Source organism: Coturnix japonica, chromosome 1, assembly GCF_001577835.2.
Source record: "Coturnix japonica isolate 7356 chromosome 1, Coturnix japonica 2.1, whole genome shotgun sequence".
Lineage (NCBI taxonomy): Eukaryota > Metazoa > Chordata > Aves > Galliformes > Phasianidae > Coturnix > Coturnix japonica.
In genome coordinates, this window is record NC_029516.1 from 1,743,552 (window position 1) to 1,770,323 (window position 26,772).

General features: G+C 44.3%; 2 protein-coding genes across 3 annotated transcripts in view; one reads left to right on the forward strand and one right to left on the reverse strand.

The window, feature by feature from the left end:
• EXOC4 (exocyst complex component 4) overlaps window positions 1-12,013 on the reverse strand; it is a 365,546-nt gene extending 353,533 nt beyond the window's left edge. For both annotated transcript variants that reach the window (XM_032448867.1, XM_015861855.2), the window contains exon 1: window positions 11,901-12,013. In XM_032448867.1, the coding sequence (XP_032304758.1) occupies window positions 11,901-11,986 (86 nt within the window). In that variant the 5' untranslated portion in view covers window positions 11,987-12,013. The remainder of the gene's footprint in view (window positions 1-11,900) is intronic.
• Window positions 12,014-24,435: 12,422 nt separating this feature from the next.
• LOC116653176 (PHD finger protein 7-like) lies at window positions 24,436-25,693 on the forward strand. Its single transcript, XM_032443625.1, has 5 exons — window positions 24,436-24,474; window positions 24,718-24,842; window positions 24,994-25,156; window positions 25,251-25,357; window positions 25,576-25,693. The coding sequence occupies exons 1-5, from the start codon at window positions 24,445-24,447 to the stop codon at window positions 25,691-25,693; spliced, it is 543 nt and encodes a 180-aa protein (XP_032299516.1). The 5' UTR covers window positions 24,436-24,444.
• The last annotated feature ends 1,079 nt before the right edge of the window (window positions 25,694-26,772 follow it).

Sequence of the window (26,772 nt, forward strand, 5' to 3'; positions counted from 1 at the left end):
GTCTCAGTTTCTCAAGACCATTCAGAAGGCTGAGGGGGGGGGGGTCCTCATGGTGTCCTACAACCTCCCTAACTCCAACAACCACAGTCATCAGATGCACGAGGCACCTCTAAGTGGCCAGATCTGAGTCTGCTGACACTGTGCACTGCCACTGTTTGAGACCAACTACAGAGCTACATTAACCATTAATCCATCTCAATAGAGCATTTATTTCTTTTACTTTACCATTTACTTTACCAAAAGGCCACGAAGTTTCAGAAGCTTAAGGTTTTCATTTCAGAAACTGTCACTACAGATGTCTGAATGGACAGCTGGGGAAACAGTGTATGTGTGATCCATCCCATATCACATACCGAAGAGCCATCGCAGAAAAGCAAACTCAACTTAAGAATACAAATTGCAACACGTAAAGAAAGCTGAAATGAAACTGTTTGGAGCCATGTCAGATATTACTGTGCTATAAAACTGAGAACGACTCTTTTTGAGTTTTCAAAAATCCATATTAAATTGTTTCCCACAAAGTAACTTACATTTTTGTGCGCTCTGGATCTAAGGTAGAAATGTCTGCAACACAACTGAATGGGTATGAGTGTTTTCAACTGCTCATAGCCAGCAGCAAAGACCTTTCTTCTCTTCTTCTCCAGTGCCAATATGCTGAGCCTTAATTTTACCTCCTTCAACCAAAACGAACCACTTTCTCTCTACTCAAGCAATTTGTTACCATTTATTTTTCTCCTTAAAAAAAACAGTGATAAATCCACAGCATTAAATCCTTGAAGTCTAGTGGCACCTGTAACTACAAAAAGGAGCCCTGTCGCCCTGAATCTCAAACATTACACACCTGAATTTCCTAAGCCCCTCGGTACAGGAGCCATTTCTTTTTCTTGTTCTGCACAGCAAAGAGCAAAGCAAGGAATACTTAATATTCTTGGGATTATACATGTTCCTGCTAACACTGCAGAAAAGTAAGCCAAGGGCATCTTTGCTTGTTTCAGTTCTATTAAAATGTGCAGCAAGGAAGAAGAAAAGTCAACACGCTGTTTGCCAAATAAGAAAGGATCAGAACTGTTTGGGAAGGGAACTTTGCAGCAAGAACTTTGAAGGGGAGAATTACAAAAGAGAACAGGAATATGAACCAATAAATATACATCAGCTTCTCAGAACTCCCTGAAAAGCAGAAGCACTCAGAGCACGCAATAAACAGAAGCAATATCAATCTGCACACCAAGTGTAAGCACGTCCTGAACTCGGTGGGGATTTCCACAAGGGTTCCCTGATCAGTTCAGTTGTTTTTTTCGTTTTCATTTTACTAAATGAGAATCCGCCTCTCCTGTAAAATACCTGTAATTTGTTTTTGGCAGCTGGATGGCTGCATATGCCTGTCTCATTAGCAAGAGCTCAATAGGATTAGAATAATTCCAACTGGATGTTAGTCTGAAAAGAGACGCTTTTAAAACAGAAATCCATTCAGCCAAATCTCATTGCCCCCTTTCATTTTACATAGTTAAAAATACAGACTGTACAAATGCTTAATTCGGTGGAGCTGCTTTCGCTGAAGGCAGGATGGAGAAGATGATCAGGCAAAATCCCTGCAATGCTTTTAACCATGAGATGCACAACGTATTTCCTATGCGAATGAAACAAGCCTTGCTACTTCCCCAGTGCCAGTGAATACACAACGGTATTAGCTTAATTCTAAAAGCCCATTGAGACTATTCATTCCAGTAGAATAACAGAATTGCCTGGGTTGAAAAGGAACACAATGATCATCCAGTTTCAACCCCCTGTGCTGTGTGTAGGGTCACCAACCACCAGACCAGGCTGCCCAGAGCCACATCCAGCCTGGCCTTGAATGCCTGCAGGGATGGGGGCATCCACAACTTCCTTGGGCAACCTGTTCCAATACATCATCACCCTCTGGGTGAAAAAGCTTCCTCCTAAAAAAGAAGACAGAAGTAGAAATTTATCTGTAGGTCAGAAACACTTTTCACCTCTGCTTTCCAGAGCCCAATTCAAAAGACCAACAGAGGGAGTAAGAGAAAAGACTTTACAGCAGCCCTGAAGCATCGTCATCTCAAGGATCACCAGGCTTCAACCCCACTGCTTCATGCAAGGCCACCAACCTCCATACCTAATACTAGACCAGGCTGCTCTGGTACATCTGAATCCACCTTCACCTCTTGCTTTCCAGCAGTTCAGCAGATTGTAGTCATCAAAAGCTTAACAGCAATTCCATACACCAGGACAGCAGATTTTTGACACCGTCTCATCTGTAAAGTTACCCCTTGGGTATAATGGATTCATTTGAGGAGGGAGGTAAGGAGGAGCTGCAAACTCTCTTCAAACCATGCCCAGAACTCATTGCAGTCTTATGATCAAAAAGCACAGAAAACAAGCCCCCGTTATTTCAAGTGCTTACAAATTTCTTCCATTGCTGTGAACTGAAAGAAACAAATTCCCACTAAGCTGTTCAACAGCAAAATGAATGATTAGAATGCTCCATCAGTGTTTTCAACATCAGAATCCTTTTCGACACTAAAGATTTGGTTTTAGCATCCATTACCACAATACCAAACATCATTCTGAAGCATCAGAATAGCAACTGTGCTTTGTTACACCCCTCCTTTTATTCCACACAAGCCAATAACCAGGCCAGCTCCTGCATCCCTGAATTCCTCAGCTCTGAACACTCAGGCCATTGCAAAGCTCTGCACGCCCTTACAGCACATACAAACTCTCGGTCTTCTGAACTCAAATTCAAGGTGCACTTCACATTGTTCTTACTTCATCTCAAAACACCGCTGCTTCCTTCACTACGGCGTATTTTGCCTTTAAATCCTGTATTTAGTTAACCCCCACCCCTGTATTTGACATCTCTGCAAAAAAAAAATTAAATAAGAAGTTAGCATTAACCTTTAAGACCATCCATTTACAGGCACAGGCAGCAATCTCAGTTACAGGGCCAAGAAGCAATCAGATTTCAGACTCAACAAGAATTTGCACCAATCACTCCTGTATCCCCCCCCACAAGACCAGTGTTAGCAAAGGCTTTATTCTGTCCTATAGGGCAGATGGGTAATTTCTTTTGCTTGCCCACATCAAGCGTCAATTTTAAGAGGAAAGTGATAATGAATAATAAATGTTTCATTTCTGCAAATTTGCTTTCCCTGATGCCCCCAGCTAGGCTGGGTAGATTAACTACCTGCCTATTTTACCTACCCTAAAGCCAGCCCGGCTAAGAATGATTACAGCAAAGCTATGGATTGTAAACAGTTTTAAATACCAGTTTCTTGACTAGCAGATTTCTTTTGCAGGCAGAACATCATAGTAACACTACGTAGGCATTGTGTTACTGTAGAATTTTTTATTGCATCCAAGTGAAAGGACAGATACTCTGTGCCCAAGTATGAACATTAATATTAAAGCGAGCACCTGCAACATGCAGTCCTTATGGAGAAGTACAAGGCTTATTTGGCAGGAAAGGACTGTTCAGTCCCCTTGTGAACACTGTTGTGGGTTTACAGAATCTGGGCATCCCTGTAAGTCCCCTCTTCAACATCAGGGGGAGCCTGTACCCGAAGGGAGCCTACAAACAGGAGGGGAGCCAACACTATTGAAAGGGCAGATAACAGCAGGACAAGGGGAGTTTGAAGTGATGGGAGGGAAGATTTAAGTTGGATGTCAGGGGAAAGTTCTTTACTATGAGAGTGTTGAGGTGCTGGAACAGCTGCCCTGAGAGGCTGTGGATGCCCCGTCCATCCCTGGAGGTGTTCAAGGACAGGTTGGATGGAGCCCTGGGCAGCCTGGGCTGGTATTAAATGTGGAGGTTGGTGGCCCTGCCTGTGGTGGGGGGTTGGAGCTTCATGATCATGAGGTCCCTTCCAACCCAAGCTGTGTGTGATTCTGTGATCAGATCAGGTACACAAGAATATCTGGGCTCAAGGAGGAAAAGAGTAACAAGATGCACAGGTAAGGTTTGGAAATCCAGGAGGAAGTCTCCTTCATATCTGGATCAAGCTTCTTTACAAGTGCAATTCACTTGCCTTCAGCCAGCATCACTTATTCACATGAAAACACTCATTAAAGACAGTGGGAATCACCAACACAAAGAAAGGAAAAGCTGATCAAATTGAAATATTTCACACTTGATTGAGAAAATGAACATTTGAGTGAAGCATAATTGCGAGTGCTACACCAGCAGGGGAGCAAACAAAGCTCCACTGTTAACAGCAATCCTCAGCAAACTTTCTGCCACCTGTTTCCCTATTGCTCGGTACTGCATCCTGTGCTTTGTTAAGCCTACCAGTTCCTTGCTTTCAAACACCTCCGAAGCCACAATAATACAGACAGCCTGTGGTATCAACTGCACACAACACAGCTTGGCTTAAAGCTTGTCATGGTGAAAGCTGAGGCTATGCTTAAAGCATGCCCAACTTACGTGACTCTCTTCTTCCTCCTCCAGAACATCACGCAGGGCTCGGATCTGCTCATTTCAAAGATCAGGTCTTGTCCCAACAACACTGAGCAACGTCTAAGATCAAACATGCATTATGAGCATGCTACCAGAGGCACAGCATTATTCATTATGGGGCTTTGAGCAATCAGGTCTGGAGGGAGATATCCCTGCCTATAGCAGTGGGGTTGGAACTAGATGATCTAACAGTCCATTCCAACACAAACTATTCTATGATTTAACTAGAATAAAACCCAACTTAAACCACGTATGGAAGGGAAATAAAACACATCCAAAGGAGTTCACCATGTTTCCCCCCCTCTGCTGTGCCAGCCTGAGACCTCAAGAGGCTGCATTTCAACACAGCACAATGAGAAGAAAGTTGTTGAGCACCCTGGGACAAGAGCAGCCCACTGTCTACACTGCTCGATAAATTTCCAGAGGTTCATTAAACCAAATAGACTTATTTGAATTTTATAATTGAAAATTGCAGTCTTAAAGACAAGTCCCAAATGGGGTGATCTACAGCTTCCAGCGCTATTTAACCTCGAAACGTAGAATCTGAGAATACATGTTTTAAAACCTCTGCGGAATCCCATCGAAACCACCATAAAAAGTTTCTTCATTAGGAAATAAAAAGCCCGTTTGAAACAGTCTGGAAAGAAGAATAGAATCCAAAAGGTATTTAACAATTCAACTCAACAGCAACACACTGAACACACTGAATACCATCTCAGTATTTTCACAGGTTGCTCAATTGTTCCCAATGAATTCTGAGTTTGAAGACATGAGTTGAAATGCTTGCGGTGCTGGAAAGAAGGCAGTCACAAGCTGCACCATACAAGTGAGTAGGTGTGGAAAGCAGGTTATCAGTGTAAAATGGCTATGAAATTAGAATGGATTTTATCCTCTTAAAAAATAGATTTAAAAAGCGAAATGTGGGACCAGCACTGTCCTTCCTCCGCAGAAGGAACACAGGGGATCCAACCTCCAGACCAACAGATCTCTGCTGTTTAAACAGAGAAATAACTCACTCCTTTGCTATGGGAAGCAGCAGAACTGAGTCCCTTCAAAATGCTGTTAAACATAGAAAGTAAACAGAGCGTTATAAAACATTTTCCTCCTCTACTTACATTCTATTAATCTTTCATGCTGCTTACACAGTTGGTTAGAGCACTTTCAACAGGAATTAATGATCTTTTATCATTGAGGACTCGCACATTTATGCATGGGAGCTGTAGCAAAAAGGCTGAGCCTAAAGCCATCTAAATAAATATCACAGGACCATATAGACATAGAATGGCCTGGGTTGAAAAGGACCACAATGATCATCCAGTTCCAACCCCTAGCCTCACTGAGAGTGAGCTCAATGCCATCATCTACATCAATAAAGATGTATTCACACCTGTACCCCAGCCTATCTGTTGTTCTTTAACCCAAGCATCTGTGCCAAGCTGCAATTCAACACTTGGCATGTGTTTTATACAAGTGTCCCAAGATCACTTCAGGCAAATTGATAGTTTAGAACCATATTTTGCCATATACAATTTCTTCTCAATGCGTTTCCAAGCTACTTATATTTTAGAACTGCTGCTTCTATAACACTGGGAAACACCATTTGCAATAAAAGTGGTTTTAAGAGACCATTATAGTACATACAGATCAGAGTAACTCAGCTTTATTTCTTGTAGCAGCTATTTCCCACTGTAACAGCCATACATCCATCTCTCTCACCCCACATCACAAACTGGGATCTCACTTTGATTGCTTCAGACAGAAAGAGACGATCAAATGCCAGGTCATTAGTAAGAAACCATTTAACCAAGTTCACTGCGAATGTAATGAAAATAACGGTCAAAACCTATTAAAAGGGAAAAGGAGAATTTCAGTTGTGAGAAATAAAATATGTTCAAGGTTTTTGCCCATAATTTCAACTCCCTCAGACATAAAAGTAGGAAACGCAACACATCTTGCCTCACTTTTAGTTCTCCTTGACATCCATCAGACACGTTTGCCTGTGTGAAAACTTAGCAGAAAGATTTCAATAAGGTCTCACGGAGTCGGTGCTGAAGTTTGTTTTCTCCCAATTAAAGCAGCTATTAAAGGCCAGTTTAACAAAAGAAACCCACAAGCCTTTAATTGGAAAGAAAAAACACCCAACAATAAACAAAAGGCAGACATGCACCAATTAAAAATCTGACAAGATCTTTCAAAAACATATATATATATAGCATTTGCTAAATGCCAGGTTGCTTGTTGCAGAATACAAAAGCTGCTTGAAGCAGCTACCAACAAAACAGAAGGTTAAGAGAAATCAATATACGTACACATTTGTCCTCTGGAAGATTAATATAAATATATATTCACAAAGTGGTTCCCCAGCAAATGAATAAAATGCCCTCCATTCTCTGCACTGCTTTTTAATAGAGCGTGACAGCCAACATGATGAGTATTGGACTTCTCTAAGGGAAAGCTCCTGGTCTCCATTCTAACCCCAGAATCATAGAATCATTTGGGTTGGAAGGGACCTTTAAAGCTCATCTGGTCCAAATCCCCTTCAATGAACATGGGCATCCACAGTCAATATCCAGATCCTATTCCAAAAGACACATTCCTAAGAGCTATGTCTTACTGAAATGGTCACTATATCTCGGCACTGTGAGGACAAAGGCAAACTGAAGATACTCTCATACCCCACCAAAGATTCAGGATAACGAAAAATGGCACCCTGTGCTGCAGCAAAGTTGGGGATTTTATTAGTGAACTTTGCAAACAATCATATTCCCAAATACTCCTTGCTTTTAGGAGACATTGCTATGAATATAAATACACTGTGTCCAAGAACACATCACTCACTCCTGGCAGCATTCCTATAGAAGGAACGCATGGCATCATCCAGCTAACACATCCTAATGCTCCCATAGCCCTGGGCTTGAAACACAATCACAGCATAACACCATAAAACAACTCACTCCTGGGCTGCAAGATATGTTTTGCCATGGTTAAGTGATTTGAGCTGCAGTTGATGGATATGTACAATTAGGTTTTGAAGCCAACAAGACACTACAAGGAACACAGAGGAGACCTGAGCGCAGTGGTTTGCTATGTTGATTCATGTTGATTCTGTGCTCTGGCTACTGAGCAACATGACTCCTTGTGCTCAGGAAACAGCTTCTTCCCAGTCAGTCCATACTGGAGCCTGGCGACAACTGGAGAATCAAGAACTCACTCAGCACAAGGCTCCTCCTGCAGGAAACAACAGCCAGAAAACAATTCTGTTCCTCAACACAACAGGAAAAGCTGACAGTTCACAAGGACAAATAAGGGACTAAAAGCGAGATGGTCATGCCTGATGCTTCTTCCTTCAGCTCAATTACCTGCACGCAAAGTAGCTCCACATTTCCATTTACAGAGACATGGTTTGGGGTGTTAATGTGGGTTCAGAGGACCTCAGAAACACTCTGAGTCTCCTTTTTAACACAGAGCTGGGACACGTATATTGCCTTTTATGTAGTTAATTTCCCCGCAGCAACAGCACTATTATTTTAAACCAGAGCCCAGCTTACAAAAAAAATGCCATTTCTCAATTTCTCTGCTGCTATAATACATCAAAGCTTTGACAAAGATTTGGCCCCAAATACTCTCATTTAAAGCAAGACCAGTTCTGCTCCTTCCAAGACTGGTGCTGTAAGTACTGAGCCCCAAAATCTACACCAGAGGAAAGTAAATTAGTCTCCTGCAATAGAGAGCTACTTAGCCTGAGTAAATATAAGAAATTATCCCTTCATTAATAAAATCATTTATATTTATAAAACACTTATCTCCACATTTCAAAGTGTTCTGCACATTAAACACGTTTGCTGATCTAAACAACATTTCCTTTCACCATCTTCGCTGTTAAAGAGTAAAATACCACAATGCCTGAAGAGCAACAGAATCATGGGGGTTGGGAAGGACCTCTGGAGATCATAGAATGGCCTGGGTTGAAAAGGACCACAATGATCATCCAGTTCCAACCCCCTGCCATGTGTAGGGTCGCCAACCACCAGAGCAGGCTGCCCAGAGCCACATCCAGCCTGGCCTTGAATGCCTGCAGGGATGGGGCATCCACAGCCTCCTTGGGCAACCTGTTCCAGTGCATCACCACCCTCCAGGTAAAAAACTTCCCCCTAATCTCTAACCCAAACCTTTGCAATCAGTTCTACCTTCAGGTTTTCATGATCTGGCTCAATGTGACCCACCAAGCGCTGCAAAGAAGCTCCGCATCCACACCAAATTCTAATTACATTTTGGAGGTTCAGTTATCAGGCTGTTTCTGTTGAGTAATTCTAATTTCATAAAGTCAGTATCCTCAAAGTTACATCTAAATGCTGGACATCAGCTGACTGAGGTATCAGTGCACATAAACCAAAGATTATTAGACAAACGTGATTTCTTACTTGGTGAGTAACTTAATGCTCTTTCTCATATCATAAAAGAACAGACAAGTTTAATTTACTGAAGTAGAAATCTGGACATCCCTTACAATTCTTCTTCAGTTTCTGTTGGAAATGATAGAAAATAGGAAAAAAAAAGAGGAAGGTTATTAGAGGAAATGCTGCAGCAATTAATGTATACTACTCATTCTTCCACTGCTCATCAATTACTGTAAGTGAAAGTTACCCAGCTATGACCTACCACGCTGATAATAAGAGATAATAAGCACAACAAACTTGAAATCCACACAACCCACCTTTGGCCAAACACAAGGTACAAGTGCACAGTAAAAAAAGATCAGGATCCAGGTAAGATACCGATTTCTTTATGCTTTTCTCACAGCTACCCATGTTATATATTATACAAGCGTTCCATGCAAACTCAAACAATTGCACCCATGAGAGTAAGAAGGGCTGGATATAAAATTTTCATGGACACATACTTGGCTATTCACCACTTGTTATACACAGCCTCAAATCTGTCAGAGTACACTACACTCTTACCATCAAATCATCATTACACAGTATCAACAAATACACTTCTTTATCTCTAAAATAGCTGCCATTACACATACATGCAACTCCAATTTCAATATATATACATATATCTTTCTTTTCTTTTTACAGCTGTTTCTCTTATAAAACTAACAAGCAAGACAGTCGTATGCCTGTGTTAGGATCACCTTTCATTCATTTTTCAGCACGATGCTTTGTTACCTATTAACACACACTTCAGTCATGAACCTGGGAAGGCCAAGCAGGGCAGTGAAGCAGCTGCTTTGTTTGGTTATGGTCTAACTTGAGTTTGCAAGATCTGAAAGACCAGCTTCCAGAAATAATGAAAAGGAATAGAATTTAGCCCTAAACACTATGATTCATACAGTACTTCAATATTAGATCATTACAAATGCTGGGTAACTACAGTTTCTAACAAAGCAGTTTCTTGCTAAGTAGGAACTGAAGTTTGTAAGTTCATTACAAGGCAAATATCAGTGTAGCCGGACTGCTTGTTGCCTATACCTACTTTGTAAAGTGTATTTAAGACAAGTATTTCAAAGCTTAAGTGTGGGAAACCAGCTGCCAACTCACTGAGTGGAAACTACCCAAAGAAGACTTACAAGTGTTTAGAAAAGGCACCGAGGGAAACAGCAAAATGCCAAGCCTTGCTTGGCTCTAAGATAATCACAGAATCAGATTCCAGGAAAGGGGAGCATAGGAACAAAGGCAGACAAAAATCAATAGTCAGAACATGACCAGACACAACTGCTTTCTTGTCACCCCCTGTGAGGCGATGAGACGAGCTGAGGTGGCACTTTTTCCACTTTATAAAATAGGATGGAGTCACAGAACAGAACCAGTAAGGCTGCAAAAGACCACTAAGATCATTTAGTCCTACCACCGACCTACCCCCACATGCTCACTAAACAGTGTCCCTCCATGCCAAATCTCCATGTTTCTTTAACACCTCCAGGGACATCAAAAATTTCCTACTTCCAGCTTCCTGCCATGGGTAAGAACAATTAGAGCAGGATCTGAATGTCTAAACTGGGCATCACCCAAACCAGCCCCTCCTCCAGGGATGGGACACCCACAGCTTCTGTGTGCAGCTGTGCCAGAGCCTCATTACAATCATACAATCATAGAATTACCCAGGTTGGAAAAGGCCTTGAAGATCATCAAGTCCAACCACAGTCTAACCAGAACCCTAACTCTAGAAACCCTACGCTAAGTCATATCCCTGAGCACCACATCCAAACGGCTCTTAAACACAACCAGGGATGGTGATTCAACCACCTCCCTGTGGAGCCTATTCCAGTACCTAACTACCCTTTCTGTTAAGAAGTTCCTCCTAATATCCAACCTAAACTTGCCCTGGCGCAACTTGAGGCCATTTCCCCTCATCCTGTCACTTGTCACTAGTGAGAAGAGACCTGCCCCACTCTCACTGTAAGAACCTTTCAGGTACTGGAAGAGGGCGATAAGGTCTCCCCTCACCTTCCTTTTCCCAAGACTAAACAGCCCCAGCTTCCTTAGCCTCTCCATTACCATCACAGTGAAGAATTTCTTCCAGATCCCTAATCCATACCCATCTCTTTTCTGTCTAAAACCATTACCCCTTGTGCTGTCACTACTATCCAATCTCAGTTAGAGACTATTCCCACCTTTCCTGCAGGCCACCCTTATGTGCTGTAAGGACACTATTAGTGCTCCCTGGAGCTTTCTCTACCCCAGGCTGAACAGCCACAGAATCACAGAATCACAGAATGACCCGGGCTGGAAGGGACCTCAAGGATCATGAAGCTCCAACCCCCCTGCCTGGCAGGGCCACCAAACATACACCCTTACTAGATCAGGTTGCCCAGGGCCCCATCCAACCTGGTCTTGAACACCTCCAAGGACGGGGCATCCGCAACCTACCTGGGCAGCCTGTTCCAAGGCCTAATCACACTCCTAGTAAAGAACTTCCCCCTAACATCCAACCTAAATCTTCCCTCTTTTAACTTAAAACCATTTCCCTGTGTCCTGCTATTGTCAGCCCTTTTGAAGAGTTTACTCCCCTCCTGGGAGTAAGTTCCCTTCAGGTATTGAAAGGCTGCAATGAGGTCACCCCACAACTTTCTCTTCTCCAGGCTGAACAAACCCAACTCCCTCAGCCTGTCCTCATATGGGAGGCCACTCAGCCTTTATTCACAGCAGTGCTCTATCCTCCAAGTACCTTCATGGCTTCCTCTGTACCCCTCCAACTGCTCCACCTTTATGCTAAGGGGTGAACACAGCACTACATGGGAGCTCATGAAGGCACAGCAGCACAAGCCCCACTCCATCCCGGAGCCCTCCTCACAGCTATCAGGGCCCAGCAACGACCCAGAGCCCTGCAGGCCCGCACAGCACCACAAAGCCCACGTATACAGCCCTAGGTCGGTGCTGAGGGCGGTCCGGGAGGTTTCGGAGCGGGGCAGGGCAGCCCATACCTGATAACAGAGATGAGCAGCCCCGAGGGGTCCTTGCTCCTACTCATGCTGCTCCGGTAGCGCCCGACCGACTCGCCCGCCGCCATCTTTGCTCCCCCGTCAAACACAGAGCAACCGCCCCTGCTGGCTCAGCAGCCAATCAGAAGAAAGGAAAGCGGGGTGTTATCCAATAGGAGGCTGAGAGAGGCGGGACTTTCTGTGCATGGCGCGGAGGCGCCGCGGTGCTCTCTGGGTGCTGTAGTTTAGTGCTGCCTCAGCCTCAGGGTTGTAGTTCATCTCATTTCTCACCCTTTATTAGATTTTACCTATTAAATCCCCGCTGAACGAGAAGAGTCACCTCTTTTTAACATCTGCTTTCACTGGGGAATGTGATTTTTGTTCTGGATTTTAACACGATTGAGTTAAAGCAGGAAAGGCCTAGTCTGCTCACTCCCCCCTCATAGGAGCCCAAAATGGCGGCGCTGGGTGTGAAGAGAGGATTTAGAGATTGGAAAATCAAAGGGTTGTTGTGACAAGAATAGAAAGTCCCTACCAAGTGTAGTAATAATATCCAAACACTAATAGCCACTAAGTGTAGTAATAGATATCCAAATACTAATAGCCACTAATTCTCTAAACCAGGTTCACTCTGTCTTGTCAAAGATGCCATTCCCAGCTGTTATTCTGTAACTCTTATTTCAGCCCAAAGCCACACGTTAATTATTTTTAATTGCAGGAAAACTGCTGAGATTACCATGTAAATTAACCGTACCCATTAATTCACAGAATCACAGAATGACCTGGGTTGGAAAGGACATCAAGGATCATGTAGTACCAAAACCCCGGCCTAGCAGGGGCAATTCATGCTGTATTCGCAATAGCAGGTCATTAAAAACGTGGGTATTTCCAGGTCTTATTTACAAGGGGAAGATTTCCGCAGCAGCATCTTTATATTATTGATGGCTGTATCTATTTTCATTAGAAAAATGGCAGAGTATGTTCAAGTGTAGGCACTTTGGGTTCTGAAATAAAAGGCGTTTCTGAATAACTGCTGTGTTTTCACAGCAGAAAAATTATTCCAAAGTCAAATGATTTTTATCTTCAGATAGGTTGTGCATATGAAGTGTGTTCCTTTATGGCAGTTCTGCTCCATTTCCCCTGTGCAGACAGGCTCTCAGTGCTACAATTTGCTATCTAGCTTCGCCAAAAAAAAAAGCTTATCTTTGTCAATTTTCAGGGCAGGTTTGCTAATGCTTTTGCTTGAGGATGGTGATTTGAGTGGCAGGAGTTTTATGCAGTGGCTGGAGGGAGTTGTTTTTTTTTTCTCAAACTTGCCAATATTGTTTTTTTGTTAATTGGTGATTCGCATTGACTGCTCTGTACTGGCACGTCCTGGAGATTGCAGTGGGGATGAAATCAGTGTGTCCTACCTTTTAATTCCTGACAGCTACAATAATCACCTCATTTAGGAGGAACTTCATCAGAACAAACAACGGCAAATCTCCCCCAGAACTGTAACCTCAGTGACTTTGAGTCCTGAGCCCTAATTGCTAAACCACAGCCTTGTTCCTTTTACAATCCATTTGCTCCCGAATGAAGCAGAGGCAGAGATGTGAATTTGTTTTCTTTAAATGAAAGAAGGAAAAAAATCAACACAGTAGAGGCTGATGCAGCACATGAACACCGAGGTCTTTCTTCATTAATAATATATGGCGCAGTGAGGATAAAGGGCTAAAAGAACAGCACTTTCTCTTGCAAGAAAGATCTCAGGCTGAAAAACAAATGGAATAGAGGTAGGGAAGCATAAATGTACATTTTATTTCCACTTTTATTTATTTATTTTTAAACATTTTAGTAATTTGAGGTATACCTGGTAAAGTGCATGCTTCCTTGAGTACTCAAAATACAGTCCAAAGTGGCCAAACCATCTTTACGATGATGAACCGATCAGTGTCATAATGTGTCTGTAAATTCTAGAGGGGTTTAGTAGAGTATTGCTTCAAACTAGAAAGAGCAGGGAAGCATAGATGGCTTCACTCCTCCTCCCTATCCTCCCATTGTAAGAAAAGGAAACAGAAAAATGCAGAGATAATCATATACTCTGCTGCTTCTCATGAAGTCACCTATGGGACCACTGCAGTGACAGAGAGCTATGCCAAAAGGAACCTAAATAGGCACAGACAGACCAATTCTTTTGCAGATGTGCACCTTTAAAATCATCTCTGGCAAAAAATCACCTTAACCCACATGACATGTGTGACATTAGGGGATTTCCTTACCCCTTTCTCAAGATAATTTTACCTTGAATCCCTTTCCCCAGAGTACCTATTGGTGTTTTCTAGGTGTTAATATTGAATTCCTGAGTCTAACAGATTAACCGGTGCTCAGCATCCTTGTGCACGAGCCTCTCATCTACAGGTTCAACATTCTAAAAACATCACATTTTACATCATTATTTCATTTCAGACATTAGCAGAAAATGTCAGAGAGAGGGGTTCAGCTCACACCAGTATCTTCCAGGTGTAATTGCCTTGTCTGTAATGCGTTTATATTAGTTATAATGAAATTACCTTTGACTTGCATCAGTGTAAATGGGAGCAGAGTGAAGGCCAGAGTTTTCATCTGAGACTGTAGGAGCAATTTTAGTTGTATAAAGCAAGCGTAATTCAGTTGGCATATATCAGTTGGTTTAATAAAATATATTACCTCTTCTTGCAGAGTTTGTCACCTTGACATCAGCTGCATTACACTGAAATTGGTCTATGGTCAAAGAATTAGGTCCCGGACACCTTAATTCTGTTTTCCTTCTGAGGTTTTAACATTCTTTACCAATCTGCCTGAATAAGAACTGGAAAAAAAAGTGTTCAGAAACAACAGAATTTGATCTTATAGTTAGTAACTTGTCTGAGTGAGCTTGTTATTCCTGTTCACCATTATACAAAGGAGTGCTAAAGGTATTTGAGGGTTCTGTCGTGCTTGGTGGTGGTGGTGGTGGTTTGGGATATTTTTTGGCACGACAACAGTCTTTTCTTATCACATAGCTGCCACCAATTCCTTCTGTTTCAGCTTATGAATAAGAAGTAAGCAACCCATGGGGCAGAAGAAGAACTCACTTGGCTTAATGCTGGAAATCAAGACATAGATATGATTCAAATGCTTTCTTATTGTTTTTTCCCTCCTGACATTTCCCATGTTGCACAGTGTACAGCTGCTGCAGAAAGAAAACACACTAAAGAAGACTAAGCAAAGTGGAAAAGTACTGCTGCATTTTCAGCGTCAAAACCACAGAACCAATAGCAACACAATCCCTGGAGGAAATCAGACCAGAAGTGTGAGGTGTTTCTCTTCATGTGCAGGTAATAGACTGTGAAAGAAAACGAGCTGTTCTCCATATGTAAACTTAAAAGAAAAAAACAACAGATTATTGGGGTTTATTTTTTATACCCTTTAATTGTTTCACTTTTACTGTGGGAATGCTCTTCATGTAATTGTATGATCTGTAACAGTACAGAAAGGCTGAACCTGTTTTCTCATGCAGTTTCAGACTTGGTGAGAATTACATGTGTAAGAAGGGACAGAAACACTGCAGTGGATCCCATGGGATCATTTTTTGTTGTGACTCACTTTATTAATTGATATCATTACCTAAGAAGCAGTAAACTGCAAGGTGGAAGGGCAGCTTTCCTATATCTACTTCTGTCTTAGCTAAAGATTTGTGTGAAGTTTGAGCCCCAGCATCTGCAATCACCTTTACCTTGCAGTTAAGACAAACCTCCTATCTGATGTCCATTATCCAGTGGTCCTCAGCCACCTTCCAAATTAATCTTCAATCATCCCATCTTCATCTTTTAAACAAATTCGAGCTGCAAGACAGCTGGTTGAAATTCAAATCATGAAGTATTATCTTCATTGGGAACCATAGAAAATGTTATGTGTTTTTTCAGGGTTTTTTTCTCCCAACTCTTATTTAAGGAGTTCTTAGAGCCTTACCATAAGCTGCCATTTTGACCCAGCTGTGTAAGTTCACCATATCTTTCTGACCCCCTTTACGACTGTTTACAAGGGTGGATAGCAATAGGACAAGGGGGAATGATTTTAAACTGAGACAAGGGGAGGTTTAGGTTGGATGTTAGAAAGAAGATTTTCACTCAGAGGGTGGTGACGCACTGGAACAGGTTGCCCAAGGAGGTTGTGGATGCCCCATCCATGGAGGCATTCAAGGCCAGGCTGGATGTGGCTCTGGGCAGCCTGGTCTGCTGGTTGGTGACCCTGCACATAGCAGGAGGTTGGAACTGGATGATCATGGTGGTCCTTTTCAACCCAGGCCATTCTATGATTCTATGACCCTCCTCAGAATGATTTGTGGATCTGCTGGGTGTCAGCATTTGCCCCAGCTGATACCTGATATGGTTTGGATGCAAATATGGGGACAGATAGAGAAGAAATTCCCAACTTCCTGTCTGCACTGATCCAGAACTACAAGCTGGGCCATTCTATTCCAGAAAATTCATGTGGGAGAGAGAGGTAACAAATCCCTCAACCCCAGATAAAAAAAAAGAATTAAATCAGAGATCCAGCTTATTAATCTGTAGACAGACAAGCGTACAAACCCATTGGAGATAAGATTTCATCAATTCCACTACTCGCTGAAGTATTTCATTCTACTGAATGCAGCTTTGGAAATGTTCTGCTTTGTGTATTAGAAGCTTCAGGCAAGAGAAACAACCAACAGAAATGGAACTGAAGTAAGTAAAACTCTCAATATCAACAGCACACTCTTGTATTTTCAAGATAAACAACAGTGCTACCAATCCATCCAAAATGAGACATCAGACAACGAATCTCAGCTCTTCCCTAGCAGAAACTGGGGCATAACTTTCAGCAGCCGAACAGTCCTTTTGGCTTTAAATTTAATTTACTATGAAGTGATGGAAGAGAAAGATAATATGACAGCTGTTGTATTTCTATAGCGCTTTTGACAAAGTAAATATATTGCTAGCAAACATCATAATCCCCATTCGACAGAAGAAACTCTGACCCAGTGGTACTAAAATCAAGCAAACAAGAAGCTCTTACAGTCGTAAAATTTTGCTGCCAAGAAGAACTGGGATGCTCTGGACTCAGTATGCAGCTCAATACATTTGGAGGGTTGCTATGTTGAAGGATGTTTTGTGGAGTCGGTGTCTCTGAAAGGGCTTTCCACAATGCTGCACCTGATCAGAATCTGAGTGTTTGACTGGCACCTTCTTATCCTGAGACAGAATATAGGCAAAGAGTTTGCTTTATGTGTGTAGGGGATCTCTGATCTTTGAAATGTTGGACAGATCAATACAATGGGAAAGGTGTTACAACAAAGGTGTGATAATAAAGGGACTGGCATAGAGAGCTGCCTGGGATGCCTACTGCGTGCAGCCACAGTGTCTGCTCTGGATGTGCCCCATCTGGTAGAGGGGCACATCCAGAGCAACCACTGTAATATAGGTCTGGCTTTGGAGAAGCAGGTGTCAAACACTTTCCATCTTACAAGCTTCTTACAATGTGTGACTTGAGAAATCTTCCTATCAACCTCTTTGAATTTTATCCACATGTTCAGGACCTTTTTGTCTTAGTGAACATAGCAGCAGTGAGAAGAAACATCGATGCTCTTTTGGAAGTTCTGATTCTCCTATCAACATGTCTCTGCAGCGACTCTTTGCTTGGACACCATTGCAGGGAGCAGGTTGCCCCAGCCACAACCCTGCACATGGGAACACAAAGCAGCCACAGACCATGGTTTTCAGGCAGGCAGTAAGAAAAGAGTCGAGAAGAAACTAAACAGCCTTTGTTGGTGTGATATCCTCACCAGGGTAAAGACGAATGGAAGAAGGTACAGTACAACATAAACCTTCATTTCTTTTTTTTCTTCCAAGGGATAAAAAACAAGAAGTCCGTAGTAGCTTTGGGTCCTGAGCATCTTGATTGCTCAGTCAATCTCAGCAACTGGCTGCAGTCAATGTGAGCTCATTAAATTCTGGAATCTTTGGAAAACTGCTGCCCTTTCTGTAAGTAAAACAGAGCAGTGAGTGTAGAAAGCAGTTTGGAATCAACAAGGATCATGAAACCAATAGCAGGGTAGACACGTGAAGACTCTGATGATGCAGGTCTGGCTCTTTCTTCTATACGTTACACTCATCTGACTTCAGGAACTTTGGGTCACTTTGGGCTGAGCTGCTGTCAGCAGCTGGGATATCTTACTGCAAACCAACCCAGAATGGAATGGAATGCCTGGGTTGCACTCCGCAGCAGTTCTGATATTGGGATCCGTATAATCTGCACTATTAAAGAACAGCAGGGAAAGGGCACAAACATACCTGCTATGTACCCAAACTTTCCTTTACAACAGCTCTTTTCTATCTAACTGCTATATATTGAAAAAATATATATACATCTTTTTCTCTGCAGTGAAATATGCCAAGTGGGCATCCCTGGTTGTGACGATACCACCTTCCCTGCCTGCATTACCTGGGAGAACAGAAAGACAATAGAATGTACAATCACAAGGGTCCTCTGTCAAAACAAGCAAAACAAATCAACCAGAAAGATTTGACCTGGAATGGAAAAGTATCAAATGAAAAGAGAGGAGGTTCAGGCTGAGAATGAGGAAAGATTTGATTAGGAAACTTGCAGTGGGGGCATAAAGGAGGAATGGGAACACTGCAATGCACCAGAGAGTCTTGAGTTGAACGCTGGGAAATGACTATCAAAATACAGACGGATGAAATTATAAAATGATGAAACCTGAGCACTGAATCATATTCTGCTGGGGATTGTTTTACTGCGCCTCAAGTAGCAAATTTCAGCTTGTCTCTGCTTGAAAATCCTTTATGCAAAGAAGACCTTTGGCAACTCATACCTGAATTTGGCATTACAAAGTAACTTTAATCCTCAGTGACTGCAAGGCACTTTCTAGGCAAACCCCATCCCTCTTGGGAACAGGCAGGATCAGGGGACACATTTTGGAGCTTGTCTCCAAGGACTGAGTTATAATGGAAATATTTATGCAGCAATCAGAGAGAACTGATACTGCAGAGTGAGATTTTGTAGGATAGACTGAGCCACCTGGAAGAATCCCCTGATGTTGGTGGAGTGGTCAAAGTCCTCTTCTTCCTTCATCCCACTCCTTTCAAGGCTGTTTTCCAGCAATTATAAAAAATCCCATTTCCCTCACCGAATCAGCATTAGACTACTGAAACAGTAGATCAGAATAATACAATTCCTTAGAGCATTTTTGCCCATTTTTGTTTTTCTACAGCATGTGATTCCCAGAATGAAAGGTAGCCAGAAGATGGAGTCTGAGATTATAAAGCAATATTAGATCCTGAATCCTAAGAGGCTGTGAACAATTCAACCAGCTGCAAATCCTACATTCCATGGGGCAGGTCGGCTCAAGGGAGATGAAAACTCGGTACAGAGACACACTGCTCTTTTCTGCTGTAGAAGTATTTTCCTGCTGGGAATAATGGATGGTCAGAGCCAAATTGTTGCCAGATGATCCCAATCAGCTGTTGTTTATATCAAGACCTGAGAGGCAGGTCAGTCAGGCTGCCCTGACCCTAATATTGTCTGTTGAAAAATAATCGATTTACAAGGTTGGGATGAGTGACCTGTTAGCCCTGTTTGTTGATCCAAGACCTAATGGCTCAATAGCTTTAATTATTAAAGCCAGGAAGATACAACCATTGATCCTCCCATTTAGTGCCATCTCTCTAGCCTGAACATCAGAGTTTTATATCAAGGGCATTTGGAAGGAAAGAGAGAGAAATAAAACACCTTGAATGGCTGATTCACTGGCATCACCTCAATTTTGGACCCTTATATTGAAAGTACATCTCCTTCAGCCTGTGCATTACATCTTCTCAGAGCAATCAAGGGATGACGCTTCCCTGAGTACATAAGTCCTGAATTTCGGCTAATAAGACATTGAAAAGACCATTTATGAGTTGACCCAGATCATCTTTTCTCTCCAACAGTTCAAAAAGCAATTGGTGTAAAGGACATTAATTGAGTTGGCACCAAGAGGTAATTGAAGATTGTAATTACTCAGTTTTTATAAAGCTTGAAATGTAATAAGGATTTTAAGAAAGTAATAACCGAAGCTTTCTGCAGAGAGATCCCCTGGTGCATACACTTTAGCTAAGGGCCTCTCTTTTTGGAAATACATTTTCTTGTAGTTATTACATCACTGTCTTGCTGGGACATCTCTCCTGAGCCCTTGTAGCTGGAATGTGCTTTGCTAAATCTGAATATACCTTCTCTCTGCATTCTGACTTACTGTGTTGCATTGACACATTCAATGCAGCAATAATTCAGAAAACATCCCCATTTATATGCTTTACCTTCGCTGAGCTCCTGGCTTCCCTTTTCAAACCTGACAGATTTCTGTCAGTCTCCCAGTTTTTCTTTCTCCTTTGTAAGTCATGAGAGAAAAGGATCTGATTCAATATCTCAGAGGTATATTTGCCTCACACGGCAGCTCCTAGGTTTTGTGGGCAAAAGCTGATGCAGATTTTCCCAGCAGGCTCGGAGAACATTTCATCTTTCTGTGTGTCTACTTGCTTAAATCACAAGATTGCAAATGAAAGAAGAACGCCAATGAAACGGCAGGTTCAGCTTCACTTAAACCTGGTGAAATGTGGCAGAAGATCCCCCCTCTGTTAACTTATGTCTAAATATATTGTATATTGCATCTCAGCTCACTCAGAGCTGAGGGATAAGAATTGTACCAGGCTCCCAGGATTGCTGTGGAGGCTGTTGCTGCCTGAACCAAGGGGTGGAAAATAGAGGAGCACTGGGCAATCATGGAGCGGTGCCCCCTTGCCCGAGTCCTGAGGATGCAATAGAAGATATTCCTGCTTGTTGCCTTCACTCATCTCCGTACTCATAGATAGGATCCAAATCCTCCTTCACATGATGGCATAATAAGTTTTTTCTACATTTGATACTGTGTCAATTTTTACAAACATTTTAATGCATATTCCAGCTACATCTGCATTCAAACATCTCTGGGCAGGGAGGACGCATTCATACGGGGAGGTGTGAAGAGAAAGCCAAAGTCTGACAACCACATTTGGGTTATGTCTTGTGCTGGCTCTCACCCAAGTGCAGACAGCTCATTAGTAGCAGGGTGCTTCTGTCCTGCAGGATGTAGGCTCAAAGCTTCATTGAATGACAGGGGTCTCCTCAGTGCCTTCTGCTTAACCATGACCTGGTTTCTTTCCCTCCAGAGGAAAGAAAAAACCCTTTCTTGCCCTTTGCTGGGATGTGTCCATCTGGACTGCTTCTTAAATGGCTCTGTTTCCATTCCTTCCCTGCCACATAACCAAGCAAAGATTTCTGGAGCTATGGGAAGAGGAAATTGTATTTAAATAAAGTGATTGTGGTTCTAGATGTAGAGCTTCTCTGCATTTTCTGCATCGTGTAATTCATGTCTGCATTCCCGTTAGTTTTGATTAAAATTTGGTGGGGGATTCTAAGACCTTCTATTGACCCATCCTGATATATGCTGGCAATGTATTCGGGCCAATTAGACATCTGCTGGTTACATATTCAAAGGCCATGACATATGTTTGCTCAACAGGGTATGGCAACAAGGAGAAACTGAATTTGCATCCTGGGCAAGGTGGCACCACGGTGTATCAATATCGTTTTTTAATGAGATTTCCTGGCTTTTGCAGACTTGAGAAAGTGTAAATTTATGCTAAAATGTCAACAAATGCCAGTCAAACAAAGTTCTGTATCATGCCTGAATGCAAAAGACACAGAACGATTCAGTGAATCATTTTCATCTACATGTTAACTCCAGGAATTACATGGATTTACATTTAGCTACACTTACCTAAGCCAAAAGCCCCATTCTGCTGCTCTGTGGGTACTTTATGCCTGTTCAGAGGCAGTTATTTTAGCTTTAGGTGACCTATTTCTCCCATATGCATCATATTAATACAGTCATGGAATAGTTTAGTTCAGAAGGGTCCTTAACAATCATCTAGTTCATCTTAAAGTAGATGACCTAAAATCTACAAGACATCCCAGCGTTTGGGAAAGGTGAAGATATCTGTGCTGTTTGGTAAGAGGCAGCTAAGCATAACTTAGTTCCAACTGATCTTTCTCAACAAAGCTAATTAGGTTTAGCATCATCCCTGATGAACTGATGCAGCTCTTCTTGTACTGTTTTCCAGTTTACTAAAGGTCTGTTTTAGCATCTTTGTATCTGTGCTGATGTCCTCTAAAGAGAGGTGCATACCCAGCCCTGGGCAACTGACAGTCTAAATAGAAGACATTGACTCCATCAGCACAAAACACCATGAAGTATTTCCCAAACTTGGGCCACAGAGTGGTGACAGACTCACAAAGAGAATCCAGATGTTCCAGATGGAGGTGATTTAACAGGGTCTCTGCCTTTTATTACATGTACATGTGATGGATGCTCCAAAAGCAATGCTTCCTATTTAATTATGTTAAACCACAACGTCTGAGGTGGATGTTGGTGGTATAGCAGTAGAGACTGAATCTTTCCACCACTATTTCACCAGTGTCTGTCATCCTGTGATAGATGGCAGAAGAGGAGCAGTGTAATAAAACAGCATCTGACATGGAAATGTGCATGAGGCAAAAGAGTGCAATGAAATTAATGTGGAAAAAAATGGAACTCAGTGACATTCATTGACACTTGTTGAACTTATCTAGAGAACAAACTGTATATGTGAGCACAGTGAGGTGGTAGATGGTGCCATTCAGGAGTGGCCATAGTGTAAGTAGATCACCTCTGCTGGTGCAGATTTTCATGAGCACAGCATGCAGACTCTTGTTCGTGACTAGAGAGAATGCAGAGCTGATGGTGGTGGCTGTGTTAAAACACAGTGCTTTTTAGCTGAAAATTTCCTATATAAAATACTGCTATGGTGCTCACTGTCTACGTGGCATTAATGACTGAAATAAATATCAGCCATTACCCTTGGAGTGACCTACATATACACAAGTACAGAAGCAATGTGTATTAAAAACAACTGAAGGAGTATAAATCCAGCTCCCCCAAAACCCAAAAACATGGGCCTTCTCACTCAAAGCAAAGTTAGACTTAGAAAACAGTACGTGTGATGTGAAAATATCTGGTAATTGCTCCAAGAAATAGTTGTTCAAGAGTTTAGATGAGTAGCCAGTGTCGGCCGGTTGTCCAAAATGGAGAGAATTGTATATATTTTACATACTTAACTAATATCACTAGATAATTAAATGTTAATAGCAAAGCTGCAAGTAAAGCAGCAACAAAAAAAGAAGCCTGGGAAGAATTTAAGGACATAGTTTGTACGTGTAGAGGAAAGAATAGGAAGATCAGGTTCTTTATTGAGTGGTCCGTTCTGTGAATTAGAATAATCTGAGATAATACTGGCTGTTTCCACCTACTGGAGGTGATCCTGGTCAGCCTTGAAGGAGAGGTATCCTTCCAAAGAAGATGTGGTCTGTTTCATTGGCAAGTGGACAACCATGGAGAAGGGTGTTGAGCAATGGAGGAAATGAGCTGTGCTGGATCAAGTGTTTGAAGAGAAACAGAAACATCAGCCTTGATCTCGATGTCTTTTTTTGTTGTTTGTTTCACTTGGAAACGTGTTTCTTTATTGAGTGGTACATTTTATGAGTTAGCCTCATCTGAGATAATACTGGCCATAGTTCAAACAGAAAGAGGGGCGATCAACACAGCATGTTGGGAGGAAATCCTTTCCAAGGTTGCCCAGAGAAGCTGTGGGGCTGCCACCATCTTGCCTGGGAGCCAGGGGCCCGCGCCCACAGCTGCCATGGGGCGGTGACCGTGATGTCACAGTGGGTGTCAGGGAGCGGCCATTGTGACGTGATGCTTGGAGCAGAGCTAAGGCTGCCGGGCTCAGGCCGAGCACCAGTGCGGTTTGGTGAGGTGAAGTGAGAGCAGTGACTCTTGCAGTGCTCGCTGTTATCGCCATATCATGGCTGATAGAAAGAGAAAGCCTCCAGCTCGGAGGACCAGGTGAGGCCACAACATCCCTGTGCACAGCTCCCAATACTGGGGCAGAGGGGGTGCTGGGGCTCTGCCTGCGGCTGAGAGCTGAGAGGGGAGGAAGGGGCAGGCAGGAGCTCCCAGACGGCACACATTGGCGTGTGGCTGCCTTGGGTGGGCCTGCCACGGCCCCTTCCCCTCCACCAACTCCAGCCAGCACGGCAGCACAGAGCAGCAGTGAGGTCTGACTGGGACACCTGGCCACCCAGGTGCTCACTGCTGCTCACATTTGATTTCCCTCTGCAGAGTGGTGTCTGTGTGGCCGGCAGAATGTGACCGGACATCGTCGGGCCACATGATGGTGACTATTTCATTTCTGGTCATGATTCTGCATGGTGAGTTCCCCCAGCTGACCTGACCGCTTCCTGACAGGATGCTCCTTCCTTCCTGGCCTCATGAGACCCTGCTCTTTTCTCTCCTCCAGGCTTTTGCCCACGTCGTTTTGGAAGAAGAACCACCCCCGAGAGAAAAGACATATGGGCATGACTTTGCCCCCTCATGTGCAAAGTCAAGCAGGCAAACCACAAGGTGAGCACCTGATCACAGCAGGCACATTTCTGCCAGGAGGGGCTCTCACAACAGCATGGTCTTGACCCAAAGAGAGCAATCGCAGCCCTTCCAACCACCTCCAACACTAATCCTGCCCTGTTTGCCAGGCTGCTTTGTAGAGCGTGACCCAGTAGCGTCCACACCTGTGCCCTGCCCACAGCTGTGAGGCTGGCCATGCAGGCCCTGAGCCTGCCGCTGATGGGGCTCTTGTGATCTTTACAGCAATGCTTTGTTTGCGGTGAGAGGGGGGCTGCCATCACATGCGCAGAGAGCGGCTGTACACGCAGCTTCCATCTGCCCTGCGCTGAGGACGGGCAATGCATCACCCAATACTTTGGAGAGCACAGGTAAGGGCTGTCAGCAGCAGCCAAGACACGGAGGAACCCACAAGGTCACCTGCCAGCAGCCTGCCACGGCCAAGGCCTGGGGGTGCATTCCTGCCCCTCTGCCCTCCTCACAGCACTTCTCAGCGTGCCCATCCCTTCCATCTTCCCCCAGGTCCTTCTGTTGGGAGCACCGTCCTCGACAGACACCTGTCAGAGCTCCAGCAGAAGACACCAACTGCGTCATCTGCCAGGAGACCGTGGGGGACAGCTTGTCCTATTATACCATGGTGTGCCCAGCGTGCACACAAAACTGGTTCCACCGCGGATGCATCCAGGTAGGAGCCCTCCCCTCACCCTGCACACACGTTGCCTGCCCAGCAGCACCAGGCACCACTCACGCTCACTCTGCTTCTTGCGCTTCTCCTGCAGAAACAGGCTTTGAATGCTGGCATGGACTGCTTCCGGTGCCCTGCCTGTAGAGACAACACTGTGTTCTGCACCGAAATGTCCACCATGGGGATCCACGTCCCAGACAGGTTGGTGTCCTTCTGCCAAATCATCCAGATGAGAAGGCGTGAATGCTGGGCCGGCCCAATGAGTATCTTGGCAGGCCTGACCCTTGGCTGTCGCAGGAGCACGTGCCTCAGCTTCGTGGAGAAGCTGGAAATGCCGTTGGGGTGGATGAGATGGGATGACCTTGGATCTCACGCTGGGGATGCTGGGGACTCATCACATTCCCTCCATTCTCTTGTAGAAGACCCTCATGGGAGGACAATGGTGAATACGAAGGACTTCGACAGAGGCACCGGAACTGCGATGCCATCAAGTGCCTTTGCCCTAGAGGCAGACGGCAGGCAGCTACAAGGGGGTGAGTTACCACAGCAGCTCTCTGAGGCTCTGCGAGGGATCTCAGCCTCACCACAGGCTGGGGGAGCAAGGACTGAGCACCAGAGATGTGCTGTGCTGGGCACTCCCTGCCTTGGCTCACTTGCTACTCACAGCCACAACCCCTTTGCTTCCCCAGGCCCTGGCAGCTGCTGCTGTGCAGTTCCTGTGCTGCAGAAGGGACCCACAGACGCTGCTCCCACTTGAGCAATACAACAGCCAAGTGGGAGTGCGACAGCTGTGCTGGCCTGGGAACCGGTAAGAGGCAATGAGTTGCGTGGCACCGCGTTGGGACCAGGAAGGACCTGGCAGCATGCACTCGGGGCAGCTTTGACAGACTCTGTCTGCCCCAGGGGGGATGGCAGCCTGTCCCTACCTGGGGATACAGCTTTCTCCTGCTGACCTTCCCGCCTTCCCTTACAGCCTCCAGCACCATCTTGGAGCTCCCAGGGCCCAGCACTGCCAGCCAGGAGGGCTTGGGGCCATCCCGCAACCACCAGGAACCAGAGGACAGGAGTTCTGGCCCAACCAGCCAGGCAGCAGAGGGGCCATCACACAGTTCCCTGCTGCCAGAGCTCAACAATCAGTCCGGTGAGCCAGGGCCAGAACGAAGAACAGCCCAGATACAGGTTCCTGTCCATCAGGAAGCATCTGAGCTGCACCAAGAACATGGCAGTACAAGCACTGAAAGCAGCTCACAGCCATCCACCAGACGGGGCACACTGGGATCCTCCAGAGCAGCCACTGCAGCTGCACGCAGAAGGCATCCCAGGCAGCGGACACGAAGCCGCTCCCCGCTGCATGGTCAGGCCCCAGCTTCCCAAAGCCGCTCCAGAAGACCTCAAGGCAGCAGGCGAACATCATCTCCAGCTGCTCAGAGAAGATCCCGCAGGGCACTGAGGGAGGCTGGCAGGAGTTCACTTCCGAGCGAGGCAGGGGCTATCCCCGGGAATGAAGTCACTTTCTGGANGGCCCAGCACTGCCAGCCAGGAGGGCTTGGGGCCATCCCGCAACCACCAGGAACCAGAGGACAGGAGTTCTGGCCCAACCAGCCAGGCAGCAGAGG